This window comes from Manis javanica, chromosome 15 (assembly GCF_040802235.1).
Source record: "Manis javanica isolate MJ-LG chromosome 15, MJ_LKY, whole genome shotgun sequence".
In the NCBI taxonomy this organism is placed as follows: Eukaryota; Metazoa; Chordata; class Mammalia; order Pholidota; family Manidae; genus Manis; species Manis javanica.
In genome coordinates, this window is record NC_133170.1 from 81166411 (window position 1) to 81192222 (window position 25812).

The 25812-nt window shown below is 39.9% G+C and overlaps 1 protein-coding gene and 1 long non-coding RNA gene across 6 annotated transcripts in view; one reads left to right on the plus strand and one right to left on the minus strand.

The window, feature by feature from the left end:
• The window catches only part of TTC28 (tetratricopeptide repeat domain 28), a 577193-nt gene that overhangs the window by 367019 nt on the left and 184362 nt on the right, over positions 1–25812 (minus strand). For 2 of the 4 annotated variants that reach the window (XM_073223237.1, XM_036993108.2), the window contains exon 1: positions 15485–22642. The exons of the other annotated variants lie outside the window; for them this stretch is intronic. In XM_073223237.1, coding sequence (XP_073079338.1) covers positions 15485–15503 — 19 coding nt within the window. In that variant the 5' untranslated portion in view covers positions 15504–22642. Of the gene's footprint in view, positions 1–15484; positions 22643–25812 lie in introns of those variants that run through there. 4 annotated transcript variants of the gene reach the window in all.
• On the plus strand, positions 16423–25709 carry LOC118967437 (uncharacterized). 2 transcript variants are annotated; one of them, XR_012125712.1, is made up of 2 exons: positions 16423–16559; positions 22667–25709. It is a non-coding gene; the product is annotated as an uncharacterized lncRNA (long non-coding RNA). The 2 variants fall into 2 exon arrangements; XR_005054460.2 differs by having other exon boundaries at positions 16435–16559; positions 22779–25709.

Sequence of the window (25812 nt, forward strand, 5' to 3'; positions counted from 1 at the left end):
ACCTGGCGGAGGATCTCCGACAGCCTCACGGAGAGGAAGGTTTGAGTAAGGCTTGGAAGAATGCGTTCAATTCGGGCAAGTTGAGATGAGATAGGGGGGTCTGGAGACAGGGTAAAGGAAAGTCCTTCTCACTAGAACAACAGCCCAGCGGTCCATTCGCTCCAATAGTGGCTGTCACCATCATACTGACGCTGAGAGGTGTGTGACTCCCCTCATCCAAAATTCAATAGGCTCTTGGTAAATAAATATTTGCTCAATGAATGGCCCAATCTAGTGGGAGAGGAGGAAAATGACAAAACCTTCCTTTGGTTCTCTTTGGTATAACTGATAACATTTTCAGAAAGACTTAAAATGCCAAGATGTTTAAAACTAAGCAGAAAATATTCTTAATTAACTAATTACAAGGCTGTACTTATAGTCAGTTTTCTGACTCTATCTTCATAGAGTAGGTTGGTTTGCCCCGGGAGTTGTATCGGGCCATTGTAGTTCCTAAAATTAGGTACATTCTAACCCCAAAGGGTGTCTACAATTTCCCAAGTTTCTTATTCTCTGTTTTGCAAGGCTGCATTGACGTAAGGATCGCTTGGTGACGCACCAGCGAGAGCCACAGGAATAGTTTGATAACACAGAATGCTCTCCCGCTAGGCTCTTGTTCATAGCTATGCTATCCAGCAAGGCTGGGGTAGACAGGCTCAACGGCCCTCCTGACCTCCCCCTAATCAAGTTCAGAAATGATCTTTTATCCCAGTAGAGGTCCAAAAGAATAATAGTACTCCATCAAAAATAGTAACCAAACAACTGAACAATTCATACCATCATTTGAGACTTAAAGACATTCTACTATAGCTCACACTATCAGAGGCAGCATCCATCACGCATAGGGATTCTTTTCAGACCACCTCAAACTTATCTGCACTTAAAAAGTCAGGAAGGGGAAATGTTTTCCCAATTGTGAAATTCACCAAGGGAACTATGCCCTTATCTAACTTTATATTGTTAAAAATTATAGTCCTTTAATAATAAAGTGAAACCCTCATAATATTTTTCAGGAAAAACAGCAGGGAAATGTTTTAAGCACTGTAAAAAATTAGATGTGAGAAAAAACACTTTGGCACTTAGCAATATTTTCATACCTCTGGGAAAATGTTAAATCCAGGGACCTGATAAATGGATCTCACTATGTCACATTTTAATAACATTTTATACAAGTTTTTGTTTTACCTTTCGGCTGCTACTTATATTTTTCTATCTCATCTCTCTACCCCTATAGTCTTCTCATTTTATTTCCTTGTTTTGCCTTCTTTCTTCTGTTATTTCCTTCTAATTAATTTTAGCCATAAGAACAAGAGTATTTCCATGTTAACTATGTGTATGAATTCCTACGGCAAACACAAAAACAAAGATATGCTAGGAAAGTAATTCCCAACACACATATGTTTTCATGTGATTTAAAAAAAAAGAGGTTGAATAAAGGTGACGACTGTCTTTCCCTCTCCTCCTTTCTTCCTTTTTTAATTCTAGGACTTCTCAGAACCCTCACAATATGCCAAATTGTGTGTACACCTCTTCCAAAATAAAACCATGGAATATTTTCCTTCTCAGTGAATATAGTGGGATGTACTTTAAGAACTGCTTTCCTAATTTTTTTTTAATAAATGAAAAATTAATTTGGGTATAATACATCCAAAAAAGTCTGCGTATTAAAGTATTGAAAAAAAGGAAGACTTTATTCCGTAAGGTGTGCGCATGCACGTATGCACACACACACAAGTTAGAGGTGGCATTCATTTTATTAAGAATCCAACTATGTAAACTAATCTATTTGGAGGTGAAAATAGAAGTGCACATTTATCTTCCAAACATATTTAAGAGGACATCAAGCTATGAACAACAATATGATAACATGGAAATAATAAATGAAATCAGAATGGTGAATCCTTTTGAAATTAATTTAATTTAGTTACTTTTGAAAACCATTGTAATAAAAGCATAAGTATAAGGGGTAAGAAAGTCTACACTATAGAAATACACAGTGGTTGGAGGGATAAGGGGAAAATGGGGCATTACGATTAGCACACAAAATGTAGGGGCGGGACACGGGGCAGGCAGTATAGCACAGACATGACAAGTAGTGACTCTGTAGCATCTTACTACACTGATGGACAGTGACTGTAATGAGGTACGGGGGGTTACCTGATAATAGGGGGAGTCTAGTAACCACAGTGTTGCTCACGTAAGTGTATATTAATGATTAATAAAAATAAAAATAAAAGAAACACAGTGGTTATTAACCCAGACACCTTGTACACATAGCTCACAGCTCACTGCTTAGCTCACATCACCTCCTCCTCCCCTCCTGCTTTTCAGTGTCCCCCTAGCACCCTGTATGTGGTGGCACTGTTCTCATACTGTATTGCAATAATTCATTTTCTCATCTGATTTCCTGTCTAGACTGTAAGCTCCTTGAAAACAGGAATCATATTGTATCTGAATCTGCCCCCCGCAAACACTTCATAAACTGTTAGCATGTTTATAGTTAGTAAATTAGTTGGTTCTCTCAAATTCAGTAATTACTAACTTAGCAAACACATAAGGATAAACTGAACTACCCAACTTTGGAAATAATGGAGTTACCATTAACATTATGCATTTTTCCTCTTTATTATATAAATACCCACCACCTGGCACATAATAGGTCCTCCACAAATGAATATTTAAATAATTATTCAATCAATTAACCCAAGTTTGACTACAAATGTCGGCCTTAGTAGAATGGGCAGGACATTTCAAAATTAAAGAACAATTCTTGAGCCACTTGTGGCTTTTGAGTCCCACAGTTCTGCCTGATTCTACCTAAACGCTGCTGTGCTCAAACATGACTTCTGATTGTGCTGAGTATTGTACATGGCGTCAAGAGAGACAGAAATTTTAGCACTGTCACCAGCTTTACATCCCTGAAGCCGAAAGAAATTCCCATATAACATGAAGAAATAGGTGCTACTTGGAAAACTCATTTTTAAGCCACCCCAGCAGCCCTAAAGACTGAAATCATTTAATTTTATAGATAACCATAGCCCAAAAGTGTGTTGACTTTCCATACTTAGCACCTTTGTCACCTACATAGACATAGGTTCATTTCTTTTTCAATATTCTTTCCAATTAATTATATTCTAGTGTAAACCCATTCTTCCCACTCCAATTTTCTGTCTTAACTACATACAAGTGACCTTTCCCAGGTGGTATAATTAAATACTTAATAAATAAAAAAGTCATCTGAATTCTGTCTTCATAAAAATGCCCAGAGACACAGCATTCCTTGTAAGCCATAGCAATTACCCATCAGCCTAAAGGCCATCTAAATTTTAAAATCTTCAGGGACCAGATGACAGGAGAAGGCTCCAGGAGTCAGTCTCTCTTCATCTTCCAGACTACAACTGCCCTGGGAGTTTATTCTCCTAGTAGAGGCATACTATTGTTTTACAATTCACTTAGTTTAGACATGTAAGTTCTCTCCAACAAGAGCTCTGGAATGTGATTTTTTAAAAGTGAAGACTACATTTAACAGAAATTCAAACAGAAGTGTGAATTAAAGGGGTAATTTCAGATGTAGTGAAAAGCTGTAATGTCCATTCAAAATAATGAAGGCACACAGCATTAATCTCCTAAAAAGATTCAAATGCTATGAGTAGAGCAATTCTGTTTCTTAGTAGGAACAAATTAAGATGATTTCCCTTACAGAAATTGCCATAATTACAAGTAATTATCTTGTACTCTCTAAATTTTACCACTATAGCACATTCTGCAAATATCATTCCCTTCAAATACTTTATTTGGAAATACAGGAGTGTTGCTTTGTGAATTGTGCTACAGACCTCAAAGTGATTGTTTTACAGTACTACCTAACATGTGGAGTACAGAGGTGACATTCTGAAGTTGGGAGTGCTTGGAATTCCAAATTTATGATACTCCTATCATCAGGTAACTAATACTTCCCAAAGGAGTACAAACAAAATGAAAATGGCAAACATTCAAAGATGAACTTGAGTCAAATGTGGACTTTTGCCTGAAACAATGAGGAGAATCATTCCAATATGCATGGGGCAATCATGAAAAACATGTAAACAGCTGCTGTAGTATTTATAAAAATCCTTGCAGAGCCAAATAAAATCCCATCATTTGCAATCTACTCAGTTTTTTATTTTCCTTTAATAAGAGAAAAACCAGTTATTCACCAAGCAGTAGGAGGAGTGTAAGCATGTGAAAACCTAATTTTACCATCTTTGGGGCCAATTACCATCTGGATTTCAGCTGGCATTTGAAGTCTATTCTCCAGCCAAACTGGGATTCCTTACCGTGTTATAAAAACATGCTTAAAGCTTGCCTTTCCCTGCATAAATCTCAGTGCCTGGGGTGACCTTATCTCTGTCTGGTAGAAATCAACCCACCTAAGTCTAGTTGGGATCCACTCCACCATGCAGACTCCCTTTCTACTAATTCCTGCTCTGAACTCCAAATCCTTCCCCTTCCTCCACCCACTCAGCTGTAACCTCTCCTTTTATTCCCTTTCTCTAGTGAGATTTAAAACATATGCCACTTTACATTCCAGGTATTTGTGCACCAGTCTTATCCTCCTTTCTAGAGGAAATGTATTTTATTCATACTGGCATCTCCAACAGCTTTACTAAATGTTTAATAATTTGATCATTTAAAAGAAATTTGATTTTTAAAAGTATTCCCATTTGGTAGCATATCATTGACACAGCCTCTAAAATGGCTACAGAGTCCATTAAGAAATTATATATATTTTAAACTCTGAATATCTGTTTCCATTTAACCAAAAAATTGTACATTGTTATACTAGTGTTTAAAACTCATCCATGGTGAGATTTTAACTTCCGTGCCTATTAATCTTCCCTAGTTTATTTGGTCAGTATAAATGTTAATTATATTTTCATATGTAATTATACTTGGTCAACAGCTATCATTTAAGATCCTTCGTTAACTGATTTCTCTTGAAGTTAGAATTTTTACGTTTAAATTTCAAACAAAAAGAAATCTGCTTACTTTCTCCACATTTTTATGCCATTTTAATCAACTTCTAAATGTCAGCAGTATATTCTATGTTACAATAACTTAAAAATTAGCTTTAGGAATTTTGCATTCTCATTCATTCCTGATTCAGTACGATGCAATGCAAAGATAAATATAGATCCACTTTAAGAAATAAAGCCAGAGTTCTTTTCAAGTTAACCTAGTTAATTTACCTACAGTTACAGTTACGTACTGGAAACAGGTTCCATAATAGCCCCATTCTTCTAAATTGTTTCATGACCACTATAAATTAGATCGCATTTATATGGCTCATTAAAATTTCTTGGAACCATTGCTATCATCAGAAATAAACAGCACAGGGACAAGTACATTCTGATATGATTTACTTATCAATGAGGTCTATTTCATTTTGCATAAACTTATAGAAACTGTTTACTTTTCTGATAAATTAGAATTCTCTCTTTATTAATAGTAGTCATTAATTTTTCTTACCTGACGCTTGCCCTTTTGCACCACCTACTCTGACCTACAGCTGGCCCTCCCTTGAAATTATGAAGTATGTGAAGTTTGTGATCAACATCCTCTATTTCCACTCTCAACTATCTTGTTCTCCTGTCCTCCCCAAAGCACAGGTCCCTTAATGCTGCTTCTTGGCTACTCATGGTCCCCGTCAAAGTCAAGTGACCCTATCCTCCAACTCAAACCAGGCCTCTAAGAGACTGTGGTCTGGATGTTTCATGAATCCCTCCCTACCAGCTATAAGAGGTTATAAGAATCCCACTTGTGAATGTCTTTCCTAGGTGACAGACAAGCAATGCTAACAAATAAGCAAACAAATGCTACAATCATATGGGCATTTTACAATGCTTTTTAATGCATTGGTGCAAAAGAATTTTAGGAAAATCAGTCACAGAAGAAGTGTCTGAAAGTAAACAGATTTCTTGTGTCTTCAGAACAAGCCTTCTACATCATTGTCTTATTTACAAAAAAGTCCATTAGGTCCTGAAGCAGAAGCGGTACAGCCCAGCGGATCCGGCCCTTTCCTTAGCCTCTGAAAAGCCACATGACTCTAAGCGAGCCAGTTTACCCTACTGGTGCTCTGATCCCTACTATAAAATTAAATGCTCCTTAAAGTTCTTTTCATTTCTGAAAATGTTTTAGTCTCCATATCATAAATACTGCCCAACAAGATCCTAGGCTAAAACAAAAAGATTGTTTAAAATATTTGTGTCACTAAAAAAATGACGTTTTAGTTAATTGATATTTAAGTAATTCCCATATTCCTTGGTTGTTTCTTCTCAAAGGCAATCAGATACATTCCCTAGGATGGGCAATTCTACCCTTCACAGAAACTACTAATACTAGTTCCTTCCTAGTCTTTTAGTTTGTGAATAAATTTAATAAACAAGTTATCGGGAAAAAAAAATGCAAAGCCAGATATACCAAAACGTCAGAGAAAACTACAGTAGTATTGATCAAACTATTCAAAATGTTTTCAGTCCCTGTGACCATGCATCCTCAAATATATCTAATTCTCAGTAATCAGTACCATACTATATATATATATCACTCACCAAAAGGCCACTTATTTAACCACCTCAACTATTTAAAACCAGAAAGTATTTCAAAAACAAAACAAAACTCTAGTCAAACAAAGCCACAGTCCACACTCTAAAATTCATGTGCTTATAAGAGAAGCCCTCATTCAGAGGCTACTTACTTTCATCTCAGTCACAAGCTAAGGCTCAGTTAGCTGAGTTTCTTACCCACCACAGATAGGAAACAAACACATAATACAGCACTGCAAGAGGTAGGCACATGACAGCAGCATAATTTTGCACAATATGGACAGAAATATAAAAACTGCACAAAGAAGGCATACAAGAAAAGAAAGAGCAATCGGGGGTAATTCAGTATAGGAACAAATAACCCTACATTCCTTAAAAGCTCCTCTAGTATTGCTGTATTACAGCAAAGTAGAATAACTCATGTTTCTGATACTAATCCTAAGAAATTAGGACAAGTTTAAATCGTGTTTAATACCACCCTCTGCCTAAGAAGGCAGAAAATGTATAACGTATTTTGGAAAAGTTCACATCTAAAAAAATGGTTGAAATTTAACAAGGGCTGGCAATTGATGAATTAAGTTTGAGTTAAAAGGAAATTCGTAAGAACATCACAGATAAATTAAATATTAGTGAAGCGATTTTCCATGGAAACCATAGTGATTATGGAATATTAAATTCATGATTAAACCTCCAAACACATCTTAGTCTTGACTTCAGTTTTCATCACCACCATTCCTAACCCCCCAAACATTAACCGAACCATAGTAAATTTCTGTTTTGGTACGTAAAAGATGGTCAACAGCAGCAATTTCACACAGTTCAACCTAACATCTGTGCCAAAATTTTTAACAATAAAATAAAGTTTGCCCTTCATCTTTCCTTTCTCCAGCCCATTCTCTACTGAAAAAAAACTAATTAAGCAATAAAGACCCAAAGTCCACCAAAATGATCATGGGTCGACCATCACTCACTGTAACAATTTTTTCCTACCTCTCAAAAACATTAACAATCATATTTATGCCTGAGAATCTCAACATGACAAACATGGCTCCAAAAATATCTGACAGATCTGGGCTTAAGCATTATAGCTTCTCAGAGACCACAATTTGCATAACCTTGCAAAGTGTATATGCATCCCTGCTATGTTCATTTACAAACATTAAAAACATAAAATATATTTAACAATGTCAGTGAAGTAATGATCCAGATACATAATGGACATCCAAGATTTTTAGTTACATAAAACAAGCCAGCATTCAGTTTGTCTTCAGATTCAAAATACGCATTTTGATTTTCCTTAAAACAAGGAACACCTACACTGGGCAAGTCAAAATAAGGACCCATTCATCAATTTGAAAAAGGATATGCTAATATAGGACATAACAGTGTTATCCCAGGAAGTGGAACAAAGGTTCAGATCTACGAATGAAGATTTGGGAGATTATGTAGCCAAACAGAATGTGCTCCTACAACTGGCTCCTGGCTGCTGGCTCCCAGCTCCACTTTGACCCTATTCCAAATGTTAATTGCCCTCTAACTCAGACTGCCTCGATATCTACCCTTCCACAAGTCTCAGTACCCCAACATGACATAAATCCAACATATTGCCTCTATTCCCTCCCATAAATTAAATAATGCTGGAAATACAGGTACATTTGTGAATTCACATTTGCTTACAAAACCAGATATAAGCTAGATTTCAAGTCGTGTAATCTCCCAAACCAAAAGAAATGTACCAGCAAAAAACTTATGTGAAGCTTTTACAACTGCCATCAAGTTTATTTCATGTACATTTTCTAGAAATACTATTTATTACAAAGAAGGTGGAAGCCAGAGGATACAATATTATGTTTTTCCTTAAAATATATGCTAAAAGGATAGAATACTCAAAATAACAAAGACAGAACACCCTAACAGAATAAATAACAAAGTGAGCTTAAAAAGGAATATGGCTAAAGGGCTTAATCATAGAGGAATACTCGTAGCTACAAAAACCTAAAAGGGGGGACTAACAAGAAAATTCAGTCCAAAAGCTTCATATAAATCCTGAAAATGTCAGTTAAATGATACAATTTTTACAGCTATCAATAAAACTACATGGTTTTAGCGCATCAATAAAAGCAAAGTCTTAAAGCTGAGACACACATTGTTATTAATGATATAATGAATTCACTGTGGAAGCTAAAGCTGACAGGGCAGCCAAGATTTCAGGTTTTCTCTTGCTTCCACTGCGTTTTCCACAGAATGTCATCACTGTGACTGACTAGCAAAATGAAGGTGGCTGCTGGTGCCCTTTCTGGAAGTTGGGCCAATTAAACGCTGTAGCCTCTCACGCGGGCAATGTTTACCGGCTCCTGAACAGGGAAGGTGCCAGCGCAGATTTCCTCACCACTGACTTCCTTCACTTCTCATCCAGTCTATCAGCCACTCCCAGCTTCTCAAATGTTCCTGGAAGTAGTTTTCTATAGATGGCCATTTCCTACCAATTTTACAGAATCAAAAATATTTAGGGCTGAAGGGAATAAAGATCTGCTTGCGTGATTTGCCACCCTGGTGCTGGTGCGCTGATGTCTTGTGATCAGTGAGATGTGAATGGCACCTAGGTGTGACATGTGTCACAAACAACTGTAACTTTTTCCCCCTTTTTTAATTACAGTGAAGTTCATATGACATAAAATTAACCATTTTTAAAGTGTACAATCCAGCTGCATTTAGTATATGTACAATGCTATACAGCTACCACCTCATAACTGTGACCTTATTTTTAAGAGGTGCATACTTAAGATTACCCCTTTAATTAATCACCCACACTTATGCCAATGTGGTGTTCTAAGAGGGTGAGAAATGGGTAGAGATAAACATGCAAGTTAGGCAATTCCAAGAACTGGCAAGTCAGAGAATCTTGCCAAGTGGTTGAAGATCACTGACCATCTCGATCTATAAATGCATTACATTTTTTCAAACATTCACTCAGTTCCTACTCTGTGCCTATGCCCTCAAAACATGGCATTGGTAGAGACAGACATACTGACGGTTATAGTCAAAGGAAGATGTGGCCAACTGGGCCCAGCAATATAGACAGATTCACTAAGGAGGAGAAGGTTGAGTTCCTTTCTAGGGTTAAAAAGAAGGTGAGTTAAGAAGGGTTATAGGAGAAGGCAGACTAGGTGAAGGAGCCAACGCACAGAAGCCTGGTGCCATGTCCAGCCAGACTGCAGGGACAACCATACTAGCAGGAAAAATGTAGTAAACACAGTTTATGTGTCAGATGCTCCTTGTATGCATTTCATATTAAATCCTCAAAGTCCCACTAGGCACTAGGTGCATCCACATGAAGGAGATAAGGCATCTGAAGCGCAGGCAGGTTAAGTGACCAGCTACATAGCTACCAAGAAGCTGACCCGGAATTCAAACCCAGGAGTCTAACTGTAGAGCCAATACTTGTCATCACTAGACAATCTACACTATATTTTTATTTTCTCTTCTGCTTCTCTTTAATGAAAATAATCACTGAAGGCAGGATCTTTCACGATGGTAACAGTGCACCAAAAGTGAACACATGACTGACACGAATGAGTGGTCACCACTGAGAACCCCCAGTGGCCTCTGAACAAATGAGGCTGCAAGTGGCAAGACATATTGAAAGATGAGTGAAACTTAATTTATTTCTTATCCTTTTAGATTAAAAAATACATTAAGACATAAGTTATCATATTTTCCCCATAACCCAGTCATTTTTTTTGCACACCCCTAGCCCAAGGTGTGCCTACCCCACTTTGGAGATCTTTACGAGACAACAGAGAGACACAGCAGGGCTTTAAGAAGGTGAGTGATGTGAGCAGATGTGTGTGTGCGGAACAGTTGCTCTACAAGGAAAAAGGAGGAAAATCCAGCAGAAAAAGAAAAATCATCAGAATGCCATTTGCAGTAGATCCAGCAAGTGATAATGAGGCGTTACACTGTAACAGCAGGGAGTCAGACGCGAAAGATCAAGTGACGTGCCCAAGGACACAAGTCACCAGAACTGCCAGAACCAAAAGCTGGGTTTCTAGGTTCCACCCAATCTGGGGATGGCGTAATAGAAGGAATTCGCAGAAAGACCTCCGTGAAATACTTTCGGACACAATGCAAAAGTAGTTATTTTAAAAACTTTTAAAAATATCCATTAAAAAGTACTTTTTAAAAACCTTATTTTTAAGGCAAATTTTAAACTATTAAATGAACTGTGGCCCAAAATGAAAAACATAATATCAACTAACATCACTCAGGCAAGTAACTAAGCAATTTAGTATAGCTGTATTAAGATTTGAGACTTAGCTTTCTAATCCAGAAAAAAATACTTTATCATAGAGAAAGTTCAGGTATTTGAAACATACTCTTGTAAAAGTAATAAGCCATTCCAAGACACAAATCCAGTGGACAGAATCCTTAGGAGTGAGCCTCCAAAGAAGCTCTCTACGTGAAGCTCTATCAGAAGTCATTTAAAGAGGCCAAATTCACATTATATTAACGTGACAAGTGTAACAAGTTAAATACATCAGATGATTCTCAAATGACATAATTAATGTAGCTTATGTGACATATTCCTATTAATGATCTTTTATTATGTGTGAACAGCAAAATAATGTTAGATAAGCAATGAAAAAATCCAATCGGCAGCAGCTTTCCTGAGGGTTTTGGCTCCAGCTTTATGTACACAGTGTTATCTGATACTAATCCTTGGATTTTAAAGAACAGAAATCACTTCAGAATTGTAAACAAACATGTTCCTATGAGATGAACACTTTAATTACTATCATTTCTGCAAATACAAGATAAAAATAATGTGCTGCATGATAGCCTCTTAATGCAAAAACAGAGGCAAGTATATTTTGCCAGGCCAATAAAGTTACATTAATAAACGTCCATGACACTGGATCAGGAGCTTGGTCCAGAGAGCCTAGCAGTATGTCTTAGCAATGACTGCCATGGAGACTTTGTAGAAAGAGTGACTGTCTCTTCACTGATGTTGTCTACAAAAGATTAGAAGTGAGTGCCAAAATATTCTGGTTTTCTTTAATAACCCACTACAGTCGAATATCTATGAATCAACTGAAATGTTTTGAACCTTTTTACATTTAAAGTTCATACCACCTCTTAGAATAATAAAGTACAAGTTTTACAAAGTAATAGCTCTTAGTTACTTTTTACATCAAATTAACATTTATTGAGCAACTATATTATCCTTGGCACCAGAAAAGAAGTATGGGATATGGTTCCTGAACTCAAGAAGCTTCAAGTGTAATTGAGAGGTCAGATACATGCATAAAGAGATTTTTTTAAATTTACCATCAATAAAAGACAATCAGCCTAAAGGAGCACAGATTCTAAAGTCTCTGAGAACTCAGAAGCAGATAAAATCACTGTTTCTTCAAGAAGAGAAGGGAAGAAGAACACGTTGGTGCTGAAATCCAGAAGTGAGGGAGCAAAGCTATGGCTGACCTTCATGTATGGGGATCATCCCAGCCTTGAGGCTTCATCTTTCTTGGATAAAGAACACTGGTCATCAAAATTCCAAAGTATCATGGTGAAGAAAACATGTCTTGAAGTCAGTCAGTCTTGGTCCAATCCTAGCTTTGACGCTGTCATGCTGTGAAACTCTGGATAAGTCATTTCACCTCTCTAAACCTGTTCCCTTAGAATTTCACCTCTCAATCCACCTCCAGAAGAATGTCAATAAAAACCACGGCCAAATGAGGTATTTGAAGGGAAAGAAAAGAACAAGTCCTGCTATGCAGTGAACCACTGGGTTCACCCAACAGCGCCAGTCAGACAAGTTGGCAAAAGGGAGCCCCAGCCAAACCTACAGACACCTTAAACACTGCAGAGTGAATCCTAACACTTGAAACAGAATCTTCCAGAGTCCAGAAATCCACCTGACTGCCACAGCTGTCATGCTGTGAAACTCTGGATAAGTCATTTCACCTCTCTAAACCTGTTCCCTTAGAATTTCACCTCTCATTTCACCTCTCTAAACCTGTTTTCTTATCTGTAAAATGCAAAGTACAACTGGACAAGAATTAAACGAATGCATATAGAGCAAGTAGAGATGCCTAAAAGAGAGCAGGTGATTTAAAAATGGTAGCTGCTATTTGCATATTAAATACCATTCTTACCATGATGAGATCAAAACTGCACAAAATCTCACCTTCTAGGGGAAATACAAGGCTCTTGCTTAGAGGCCCACTGTGCTCTGGAAGACTGGGTCCTAAGCTCCTCACTGGTCTTGGGGGTGGAGCATGATTAACCATGTTCTCTGGTGGTTTCTTTGTGGCAGGGTAGCAGAGCCTAATTGAATACTCCAGAGCCCACATCTTGAATTTTAGTATTTAGTTTTACCCAGCAAGTAAGCAGAGAACAGAAGAGTGAAGAGCCCCCCTTCAGTCATGTACACCAGCTGCATGCTCAGTTATAAACAAAGAAACCTAGAACCTACAGTCATTCTCTCACAGTGAGCCCAGAATTTACTGAAGCCAGCGATAGCAGTGGCTGATAGGATACCACGACAGCAAGTTACCGATCAGTCGTAGTCATGAAGCCCATCTACAAGACAAATGCTGACCGGGGCATCATTCCATGGGTGATTTCCTAGCTTTATTAAAATCACATCAATGCAGTATCACTTTTCATCTGTAGTGTAAATGGTTTTTATGAAACAGTTTGGCAAAACACATGGCATGTGACTGTACCACTACAAATGTGTTAGCAGACCCATCCAGAAACATGGCAATGATCTGATCATGTGAGTAGTCCTGCAAGAGTAAGAAAATAAACCTAATATTTGTAAAGACTTACTGGTGCCCTGCTGGAGTTGAATATTGAGTCTTTTCCAAAGACACTTCCATTTCCAATGCAGAAGAAGCAAGAATTGTTCTCAAACCACCACCAAATAATCACGCAGCATTTGACAGCTCATCTTATTTTTTAATCTTCTATGAACTCTGCAGAATTATACCTGGTCCTTATAACATGAAGATTTGGGATTATGAATACAGTGAATAAATACAACCTTCTGGTATAGCAATTTAAGCATCATGGAGTGAGTAAACACTGCAGAGTGAATCCTAACACTTGAAACAGAATCTTCCAGAGTCCAGAAATCCACCTGACTGCCAAGAATAATACTTGCGTGGTTCAAGCAATACCAGTACCCAGAGGGGCTTCCAGAGACACAAACCACATGAATTACTGCATATTGGGTAAAATAGAAAAAACAGACATTTATGAGTATATAGTTTGCAGACATCTTAAAAGTACTCATAAATATGCAATTTACAAATACAGACAGAATACGGGAGGCTTTAGGAATACACAGCATCTATGTTTAAAGTGCTTAATTATATTTTCTTCTACAGGTTTTCCTCATCCTAACTGATTTTTATTGGGGATAGATGGGGGAGATACATGGCTCTCTAACACGAAACCAGTCTCACTGAAAGAAGCTCTATGGTGGGAACTAATATATATGAGATTCTGATTTCAGGATAAGGTAGAAATTAAATTACTTAGTGTCAGAGATCAAAACTGTATCAATTAGATATCAAAGAAAACCTTTCAATTCACCAGGCTACACGAAAGCAAGGTTTGTTAGATCCTCTAGCTACAAACCAAATGTACTGTCTTCTTCTATGCTCCTCACACATGATTTCTATTTCATCTCTGATGTAAAACCCGGTACCCCACATCATGCCACAAAGAAAGAGTCAGTTTAGCTAGTTCAAGTAAAACACCGGGCAGCTGCTAACAGAAACAGGTCACGGCTGGGGAGGGGCACAGCACATTCAGTTCGCTATGCTTCCCTCCAGAAGAATGTCAATAAAAACCACGGCCAAATGAGGTATTTGAAGGGAAAGAAAAGAACAAGTCCTGCTATGCAGTGAACCACTGGCTTCACCCAACAGCGCCAGTCAGACAAGTTGGCAAAAGGGAGCCCCAGCCAAACCTACAGCCAACAACTTGAAGAAATGTATCTTCCTCAACGTCCTGGGGTAGGAACCAGTCCCGCGTTTACAAACGCTGTTTCTGGGGCCAATAGCAATTTATTTTGATAGAACCACTGGATTTTTTTTTTCTTGAGTTCTCAACAAAGGAGCCATATTAGGAAATAATCTCGCAAAAAGCAAAGTGCCCCCTCCCCCCTTCCCCACGACTGATGCACACACACCCGTGCACGCTGACACGCAGAGACACAGCCGTGCACAATGGCTGGCGCGCGCCCTCGCGCGGGTCCGCGCGGCCGCCCGGGAGCCCTGCGGGCGGAAGGCCCGGCTCCAGCCCGGCCCCAAGCGCCGGGGCAGGAGGCCCCGAGGCCGGCCGCCCGGGAACCAGCTGCTGGGCGGTTGTGCTGGGGAGGCTCGCCCCCCAGCGGGGCCCCGGGGAAGCGGCTGCCAGCGTCCGGGAGCCTGATTAACCCCTTAGGGAAGGAGGTGCTTGCTGCGGGGCCACCGGATGGGTGAGGGATGCGACCCCAAATGGCCCCCCCAGAGACGGGGCGCCACCGAGTCCTTGGACACCGGCAGCTCTTGGCTAGGTCCTGCAGAGCTCATCCTGTCGCCGGCTCCACAGGGCTCCTAAAGCAAACGGGGTGTTTCTGGGCTGTCACCCCTGCGAGTCCAGGCATACCAAGAGGGAAGAACTTCCGAGGGCAGCGGGCGCAGACCAGGCTTGGTAACTCAGCCCTCGGGGGCTGGCGCAAGTCCCCAAGGGGACGCAGCCGCTTGGACTGGACGGCCCCGCAAACGACGGAGGGACACGAGCGCAGCCGCCCCCTGTCACCCTTCCCCGGGGAGCGCGTCGGGGCCCCGTCCCCGCTCCGGGACACTTACCTTCTTCCGGGGCTGCCATTTCATCATATTTGTACAGCCGGTAGGTGGAACATCAAGATGCTGGCCGGGGGCTCGGGGCGGACGCAGGGCAGCGGCGACCGCAAGTCATGCTGCCTCCCTCCCGCCCGCTAATTCGTTCCCATATGCACCGCGAAGGGAAAAAGCCCAGGAGAGGCCAGTCTTTTCGCCTTCAGTTCAATGAAAAGTATCCCCAAACCACGAACACACTTCCCGCCGGGCTAGGAAGTCCGAGCATCCAGCGGCGAGCTCCGGCCAGAGCGGGGCATTTTCCCCCCAGGCCAGCGCCCGCAAAAGGAGCCTGCGGCAGGGGGTCTCAGCCCGCGGCGGGGACCCTCCCTCACGGCAGAGGCTGAGAACGCAGGCTGCTGCAGAAGCCCAGCCGGGTTCCTGCCATCCAAACCCCTTGGGTGAATTCTCCTCTTCTCAAAAAAAAAAAAGATCAGACAAGCAATCAAACCCTCACGCGCAGCCTGGAGCAATTGCCAAAATTCTGGGTGTATTTCTCGTTTGTAAAATTTAGCAAAGAAAATTCCAAAGATCTGTAATCAGAGCTTCTTTACGCTGTTTTCTCTTCCTTCTTGGATAACTTGGGGAGAGGAGCTGCTCTTCCCCAAATGCCTACCTTCCCTGAACACTGTAAATAGGAAAACTTGGTTTGTGTGTTTAGATTTTTTTTTTTTTTTAATTCCCAAGAACCTTCGTGGGGAAAGGCTGGAAGGAAATCCTGCAAGAACCCAACTCCGCAGCTCAGTCTGCACTAATGACTTCCTTCCCTTCAGCGCGAGCGCAGCCTGCCCGGCTCCAGCCACACAGAACAGTTTCTGGGTCTTAGTGCCACGACATCTGCTCCGAAGCAAAAAGTAAAGCTCGGTTTCAGAGGCACCCAACAGCTCCTGAAGAATCGGGGCCAGAGGGACCAATAAAATCAGGAAACCCTTTCAAAGGACTCCTTAGGTTTGTGAGTTACATCAAGAGGAAAAAAAAAGAATTAAAAAGGGCTCTAGACAAAAAGACTACACGATCGTAATGTGTGATTTGAAGAAAAAAGTTTGAGGTAGGTATCTGACAAGAAAAAAAAATTAATCCAGAATAGACGCTGCTTCTCTAAATTCAGCACTAATTTTTTTACTATAAAAAATATTGCTATGGATATTTCATTCATCTTCTGTAAATGACTTCATCCTATTGAAGGAGTTGTATCTCCAAACACAAAATTCTATGTAATTCTACTATGTTTCATCCAACATGTCTATGGATTCCTATCCCACCATGAGTCTATTTTGATAGATGGACATATAAAGGGTAGCATGAGCTACTAGAATGGTAAGTGATGCACTATGAGTGCAATGTTCCAACAATGTTTAACTAATTACTCCCAGAGTTTTATATGTTTTGGAGGATGGGCTGATGTGGGTGATTATATGTAGATAGGACAGTAACTGTACCAGATTGTAAATGTCATACAATACCCAAAACAGTTCACTGAAACAGGCTACTTTTGAGATCTTTTCTAAGCCTAAGAGTCTGAAATTCAATGATGAAGGCATTATGCTTTTAATAATAATAATTTAATAATTGTAGCTGAGTGAATAGGTACTATTTCTGAAGCTACTGCTCTATTCCAGCACCTATGCTTACATCATTATCTCACAGCTCTTCAACGAAGGTCTTATTGTTCCGTTTTCCAGAAGTGGACACCGAGATTCAGGGAGGTCCCTTGCTCAACCAAGACCGCAACGGACAGCAGGTGGTGGGCCTGGAATTCAGACCCATGATGCCCTGCCTCCAGAGCCTATACCCTTTCCATGATGTGCATCAGTCTTACCTCTGATCTTGATAAAACTATTAAGAGCCTATGAATTAAGTACCTATTATTTGCCAGTCCCTGTTCCAGGCACTAGAAATATTAAGAAACTGTCTCTGCTCTTGAAATTACATACAGCAGCAGCATCACAAACAATGCCAATACTCTGTATGTTCTAACATATCCACATCATTCTGCCCAGCTTGACTTATATTTCCTATAGCATGGAAAGGTCAGTAAAGTGAAACCAAATTCATCCACCCCAAAATCAGTTTCTCTTCCCAGCTTTCCTTTATCTGTCCTTAGCACTGTTATTCTTCCATGATCACAAACCTAAAATTTAACATCATTCCTTACATCTGTCACCAAGTTGTTTCACTTCTTTCTTAGACATCACTTCCAAATTCCTACTGCTGACTTCTGAGGCCAGAGCCTCACAAAATAAACATATATTGAGTACCAACTAGGTGCAAGCACCATGTAGGACAGAAAGGTATAACTCAGTCCCCATGCTAGAGGAAGTTACAAAGAAATTAGGACAGAAGAGAAGACCTACAAGAAGACAACCAGGCATTGCCTTAGTTGGTTAGGCGACAAATGAGTTACGTGATCGGTAAGTGTTCCAGGAGTTAGAAGGAGAAATCACTGTAAACAGAGATGGTCAAGGAAGGTTTCATAAAGGAATGTGAAGTAAAACTTCAGAGGAGATTACACCTCATTCTGCAGCCAAGGCCAAGGTGCTTACCAAGGCCAGTAACACCCTCAGCGTCCGGACACCTCTACCTTCCGCAGCTCATCTCTCACCCTTCTCCCACTCCCCTTCTCAGCCCCTGCCATCCTGGCCAGCACACTGTTCCTTAAACATGTCAAGCACATGCTTCCTGCACCCTCCGCCTGCATTGCTCCTCCTCCAGGGAGCCCCGTGGCGCACCCCCTCAGCTCCCCCTCTGTCCAAATGCCATATTAGACAGGCTGTCGGGCACCACCCCTTCTAAGATAATAGCACCACGACCCACATGATGTTAGTTTCCATCTTCCTTACCCGCTACATTTTACTTCATAGCCCTTATGATACATATTTTATTTATTTAATGTCTTATTCATCCCAAAAAAACATAAATCCAAATGGAGCAAGGACTTTGTTGTATCACTAACATCCCATGAACAGTGCCTGACACAACAAGCAATCAACAAATATTTGTTGAATGAAACAATAAAAGAGAGAAAATAAGGCGAATAGTATGAGCGAAAGAGGCAAGCATATGTAAGGTGTATTCAAGATGCAGAATACTGACCTGCCTGAACTATAAGGCTTAAGTGTGAAAATGTCAGAGGCCGAGCCTTTGTCTTGTTCAGTCTTGTGATACCCAGTGCCCAGAAGAGTGCCTGGCACAGCAGAGGTGCTCAATATTTAGGGGATAAAAGAATGAACGGTCGGAGCAGAGGATGAATGGCAAATGAGTGAAATTCCATTCTATTCTATACAAAGTAAAAGATACTTTGTCAAGGTATCTTGGAACCAAATGGTAGGGAACATTTAAGGCAAAGAAATTTGGACTTCAACCTGTAGAATACAAGGTATTGAAGGTACTAATAGGAGGCAAAGGGCATTTTTAAGCAAGCTAAGATAAAGCAAAATATTAACTATGACTTTATGAGGCTGTTTTTCATAAAAGCATTTAGATTTTTTTAACTATGTGCATGATTAAAATGCTTATTATGACCATTTGACAGATTTTAAAACTGAAATGCACAGAGCATATGTGACCTGCTAAATGCCATACAAGTCAAGGGCGATGGAAGAGCTAAAACCCAGGGTTTATAAACCGATGCCTGACTGACAGGGGCAGGAAACTACAACTGCCTAGGGGTCAAGAGAAAAGTCTGCACTTTCTATGCTCCCTCTAACTTGCTTTATAACAAAACTTTCAAGTTTTAAGGCAAAGCAGGTGACATGAATAAGTGAAACAGAGTCAGGTATAAGACAAAAGGGAATTATGAGGACTATAAACCTGGAGATTATGAATCACTGAAAAGAGGTAACTGTTGTGTAACTTGTCGATTGACGTCATGCAATAATATCAGTCCAACGGTTCAGATCCTCTAAATTTTCATGAGAAGCTAAAAATGTCCTGATTTTTAACTGTTCGCTCAAAAAATTTATTTACTTTAAAGCATCTTTGCAGGCCAAACAAAACATGCTGGTAGGTCTAAATTCCATCTGTAAGTCATAATTTGTGACTGCTGACTTAACCCACTCAAGGCTGCACTTTCCCATATGTAAATTAAGGGACCTACGTGGTTCCTAATCTGTGGGGTGGTTTTCCAAAGGCATCTGTGAATCCATATGCATACCATGCATGGTCTGTGGACTGAAGAGCAATTTCCCATGCTCAGATGCTGTAGGACTTAATAAAAGACAAATTTATTTAAATTGGGGAATTGGGATCTGAAAACAGTGGGTTATATTAGGAAAGGAGATAGAATAAATATGTTTCCATAGAAAGACAGAATCAAATCAATCTAAAAATTTTAAGTGATACAGAATTTAAAGTGGTTTTCAATTTTTTAGGTATTTGTGTTACTTATTTGTATGGCATTTCTTTCCTTGCTGTCTGGTAAGTGTTTTAGCTTTCATTGAATAGGTACCACTCGAAAGAGGGTGATTACCTAGAAGCTTTTAAATACCAATATTACTTTAAATTACCTTATTTTTTTTCTTCTGTCTTTACTTATTTATTTTGCTTAACCCAAATTGAATCAGTAATTATATCTGAAATATTTATAGAATTACTGTTATACCAATATACTTTCTCCATTAGGAATTATTTATATAGAGCAACCAAGCTAACACAGTTCAAAATATTATAATTTATCTTACTGTTTCAAAGATCCAATATCAAACAATACGAACACAATTTCTCAGACCCCAGGCTACTGAAAGGCATTTTTATAATGCCTTTATTTTTTAACAGAGCACTTTGCAAATCACTTTCCTAAAAGCTGATACTGTAAAACAGTCTATGAAAATGGTATTTTCCTCAATAACTACTTGTCTACTTAAATCTGAACAAAAGCAAGAAAGAAGAAATGAATGGGAAAAAACACACCTTTTTCCATTGTTGTGAATTTCTTCAAGATTTCCTAAGGAGTAACATGTCTGACATTGATCACAGGGTAGGTGCCTAAAAATGCTAGCCTCATACTCACTTATATTTATTGTGTTTTAGAAATGGAATATTAAACTCAATGTGAAACAGTATTTGGAAGATATATTAATTTTCCTAAAGGCCTCTAAATGATTTTCAAGTAGCTAAAGAAAAGAATAGGAAAGTAAAAGGACAAAGGTGGAAGTATATTTGAAACCAAAAAATTTTGCCTCATTAGTGACACTTCATACAATTGGTTGCTTTCAGAATATAAAGGCCTTGCTTTGCTAAAAAAAAAAAAAAAAAGAAAGAAACCTAAATTAACGTGCTACAGTAAAAATTCTGCCACACAGCCAAGTTGATGCAGGACCAGGCTCCCATTTCTCAGGAAGGAAACTGCTCCACAGCAACCAGAGAGGATCACTTCTGACCATACCCACCTCACCTCCTTCCACTGTCAGGCACAGTCAGAGAGGCCAAAGCCCAATCCTTTAAATTCAACACACATCGACTGTACTCATTATGTACAAGGGACTGTCCTAGGCACTGAGAGAGGACAAACAGAAATCACACATGTTTTTGCCCTTGAGGAGATAGCGAGCAGTCTGGTGGACACTGAAGGAAAAGACAGGTGCACAACTAATAAAAGTAGCAAAACAATAGCAGCTAACACTTACCGATCTTGCTATTTGAATGACTCTTAAGAGTTCAAGCTCTTAGCACAATCTCAGCGCTGAAAGAATGGAATAACTAATTCATATTCTCTTATTAAAACTATGGAAGCCCTAAAGAGCAATTAATTCTTACTGTGGTAACTGAGAAAGATTTTATAGGAAAGATGGCACAGAATCCTTTCAACAAGCAGAGCAAGGGTCTGGAAAGAATTATTCCACATTGGATCAGACAAAACATGGAGGTATGAAAACGGGGGCCACAGAGCAGGTCATCTAATAGATCTGAGGCTGTAATGCAAGGCGAGGAGTGAGGATTAGAGGGCTGGCAATGCCATACTAATGACTATCATTTATTGAGAATATGCCAATCATCGAAGTATTTTATGTACTTTTTTATTTCCTTGATTCATTCTTCCTACACCTTTATGAAGAGGAACTATGATTATGCCCATTTTACAGAAGAGGAAATTAAGGCTAAAGCATTAAGTAAATTCCTAAAGTATCATGGTTGGAAGTTATTGAAAAAAGTTCAAGTCAGACTCTAAGGCTTTGTTCTTGACTCCTGACTGGCACTGCTGAGTGGTACAGGATTTTAATCAAGGTATTGGCAGTCTGCTTGAGTTTTATGCTAACTCTGAAGTACTGTGAAGGGCAGGAAGAACAGGAGGAAAATAACAAAGACAGGAAGGCCAAATAGTCTCTGTTACAGCAGATCGATGAGGGACGAAGAGGCCCTGAATTAGATCAGCAGAAACAGAAAAGGCACCTCCTGGAGAGGCATTTCACAAGTAAAACAGGTCCTAAGAACCTGTTTACATGTGAGGGAAGGATTTAAAGATGACCCCAAATATTTCATCATCTTTTTAAAAAAAGAGACTCCCTACTAACTGAGACACGGATCACTGAAAGAACAGGTGGACACGGATTTCAGTTTGATACTTACTTACAGGGTGTGAGGTAGTGACCCAGGGTAAGAGGGATGTGGAGCTGGTGGGTTGGAGGTACGGTCTGGAGTTAAGGTATGTACCTGTAGGTACAGCTATAAAGAGACTTAGGAGTCAATTACACAATGATAATATACATAAAGCTTTCAGTTAAAAAAAAAAAGATTTCCCAAGGGATGGAGTTTGGAGCAGGAAGGTAAAAAAGGAGAGAGAGAGGGACAGAGGGAGAGAGAGAATGAACAGAAGAACAGGACTGAATCTTGAGCGATGCTATGGTTGTAAACACAACATAATTTGCTGCCAGGTCGGGCTGGGTGACACACCTGCCCAGTTTCCGGAGGCGGCAGTTTTTATTCGGCCGTACTGCCTGGCTGAAACCTCAGGTCCACCGTATACTTGCTGGGTGGCCTTTCTTCATTTTTGCTGCCCCTCAATTTGCAACTCCATAAAATGGAGATAAGAGCACCTACATAAATGGTGGCTGGAAGGATTACACTATATGTAATTACACACACACATAATGCTGTATGTTTAGTATAGTTTTGATAGTTGTTTTTCTGTGCTGATCCTGATTTTGTTTTCTTCTTTAGACCATTAGATTTTGTGTTGATTCTATTTGAAGGGCCACAAACTGCCAAGACTGATGTTCGTGTGTTTCAGTGATATAATCATTTTTCTAATGGGACTCCTGCTTCTGTTCAGGACAGAGCAGCTGGCACCCGCTTACTCTACTGACAGAATGAGAAAACCGGTTAAAACACAGGACGCGGGCAGCGCAGTACTGAGAACCTTGACAGAAGCAAAACGAATGCCGTGAGCCCCGCGGTCCCCCTGGCCTTCCGCCGGCGGCACTGTGCAGGCGGCAGAGCAGAAAGGGGGTTCCCAGCTGAGCGCGACAATCTGGCTGAATTGAGGAGACCAAGACCAGAATTCGAGGGGGATGAAGTAGCCAGAATGTTCATGGTGGAGAAATGGAAAAGACGAGCTCTAAGGGGGACATGCAGACAAAGTGCTCCAGAAATCAACACAGGGGTCTCCCTGAGTTTTGGCTGAATGCAAAGCTGTGCACTGTACAAAGGGTGGAAGTCCACGAGGCGAGGCCAGAGGAAGTTGTAGGCTGAGCAAGGCAGGAGCTCACCAGGACTGCCGGAGTTGGCGTTCCAACTGGTGGGAGTAGAGGAAGAGACCCCAGCAAAGTCATGTCTGTAAGAAGGGGTGAACTAGCCCTAAGATACACTTTAACTTTACCCTAATGAAATTTAAAAACAAACCTTGAAAGGACCAGACAATCTGCGAATAACTACCTCCCAGGACAAAGTTTAACACTCTTTGAAAGAAGACAACATAATCGAGCACTCAGTGAAAAAGTCTGGCACTCAATCATTTCCCAGTCATTCTTATTAAAGGACAGGGATGCTAACCTGGAAATACTTTTTCATCTCTTTGGCAAGCAATTAATTAATCTTCAATCATAGGAATGCTCTATGTTACAAAATTTCTCATATAAATATATCAGGTCAATTGACTATAGTATTTTGGCCTACAATCTTATTACTTCTTTCTCCCAGGTAGCCATAGCCATAAGGCATGTGTAATTTTGCTGTTATATAATTATCAATCTGGGATAAACTTCAGCATCTTATCTTCAGTTAAAATTTATAGAATTTATCTAGAGTCGATTCAATGGTCAGATATTTGGGCCAGAATATGAAGCTTTGGATTCATTAACCTTCCTAAGGAAATCCTGACTGTGCAGGGTTGTAACTGTATGTGTGTGTGTGTTTCAATATGTAACTTTTACTTAAGAAAGATGCTTGAACTGGGAGCTTATTTACTTGTGTGTTTCTAATCAAAAGAGGTCGTATTTCTCTGGCTAGGGTTAAAATAAACATAGGGAAAATGGATCTTTTCTCAGGAAATGGACTGTGAGAAAAGAGTCAGTAGTGATTAAATAATATTCTTGAGGTCTGTTTGGAGGTCCTCTAATGACTTCTTCCTTAATTCTGTAAGTATGAATTTATAAGCAACCAAACAGATTACAATCACAAAACTGATTATTTTTTACGGTGGTTTTTGAACTGTCTGGTATCTGAACTCTCATCCTCTCTCTTTTGGGGGAATTCCCTGTAATCTGAGTCTTATTGGAATGTAGAGTATCTCTCATGACAGAAACCAGAAAGTTCGGGTCATTATCCCCCCACCCCCACCAATAGCTAGGATGAATACACCTAGCCTCAGTTACTTGTCAAAAGCTTAAATGTGAAGCAAGTGACACAAAGAAAAGTGACAGAATTTACTCTGGCAGTAGCCACAACACCCAGTTACTACGGTCAGCAGGGCCAGTGGAGCTTGTCATGGTGCCAACATCCAGTTCCAGCAGTTGCTTTCCAGCTCTGGCATCCAGGATATAGCAGTTGCTATGGCACCATTATGGCTGAGATCTAAGTACCTTTTGATTAAAATACAGTTGTTTTCCATTACTTGCAGCTAAGAACCCTGGCTGACTCATGCAGAGACATTTGATTTGGCTTATATTGGGGCACAAATTTTTCTTGCATGAACAGATACGTATGTATGCTGGAGAACACTAAGGCACAGTCTTCTACTCTCTTTTTCTGCCGAAAATTACTCCTTCAGAGGTCTCAGCCAGTCCCAAGCCTCTATCATCTCTTAATTGATGACTCCCATATTATGCCTCAAATACCTACACCTCTACTGAGGTCCAGACTTGTATAAATAAGTGCTTACTCAACAACTTCACTAAGATGTCCAAAAGACATCTGCCTTAGATAGCCAAAACAAAACTGATTTTTCCCCCCAAAATCTGATCCTTCTTCAGTCTTATGTCAATTAATGGCATCTCTATTCATCCAGCAGCTCAGAACAAAACCTTCAGTTACCTTTGATTCCTCTCCTGTCCTCAGCCTCAACATCTATACATTGGCAAGTCCTCAACTCTCTACCGCAAATTCTAATCTCAATCCTGCCACTTCCCATCACCTCTCCCCCTTCTTCTTTAGCCACAGATGTCATAAATATCAACTGGACTACTACAATAGCTTCCACTTTGCTTTCTGTAATTCACTCTCTCCATGTGGCCAGAAAGATCTTTTTATAATGTAAATCAGATCATGCATTTCTCCTATTTAAAACTCACTTAAGGCTCTCCTTGCACAAAGAATAAAATACAAAGCCTTTACCCTGGCCTACAAGGCCCTACATAATCTAGCTTCTACCTTTCACCCCCATCTCTTACCACACTTTCCCCCAACTGTGTGGCAGCCAGAACTGCCTTCTATACTTCATGACCTTAGTGGCCGTAGTTATGTCTACCTGGAATTCTCTTTCTCCAGAATAAGTATTTCCTTCTCAGTATTCAAATAGCAAATCCTCAGGAAGGCATTCTGATCGAAATTAACTCCCCTCCCCACATTTGCTATATATATTCTACTATTCTGCTTTCCTTTCTTCAGACCGTGTTATTACCATTTAAAATTGCTTTACTTACTCATTTGATCTCTATGTCACCCAACATACTATGGAGAGATACCTGTATTTTATACCACTGTAAGTCCAACACTTAAAACAGTTCCCAGCACATACTGGGTACTCATTAAATATTTGTTGAATGAATGAGTGAATTTAATGTCGGTAATGATACTGCATTAGAATTTCCTTTTGTAATAAAATACCTTCAGTTATATTCTCCCAAGTGACAAAAAAGGACCATTCCCCT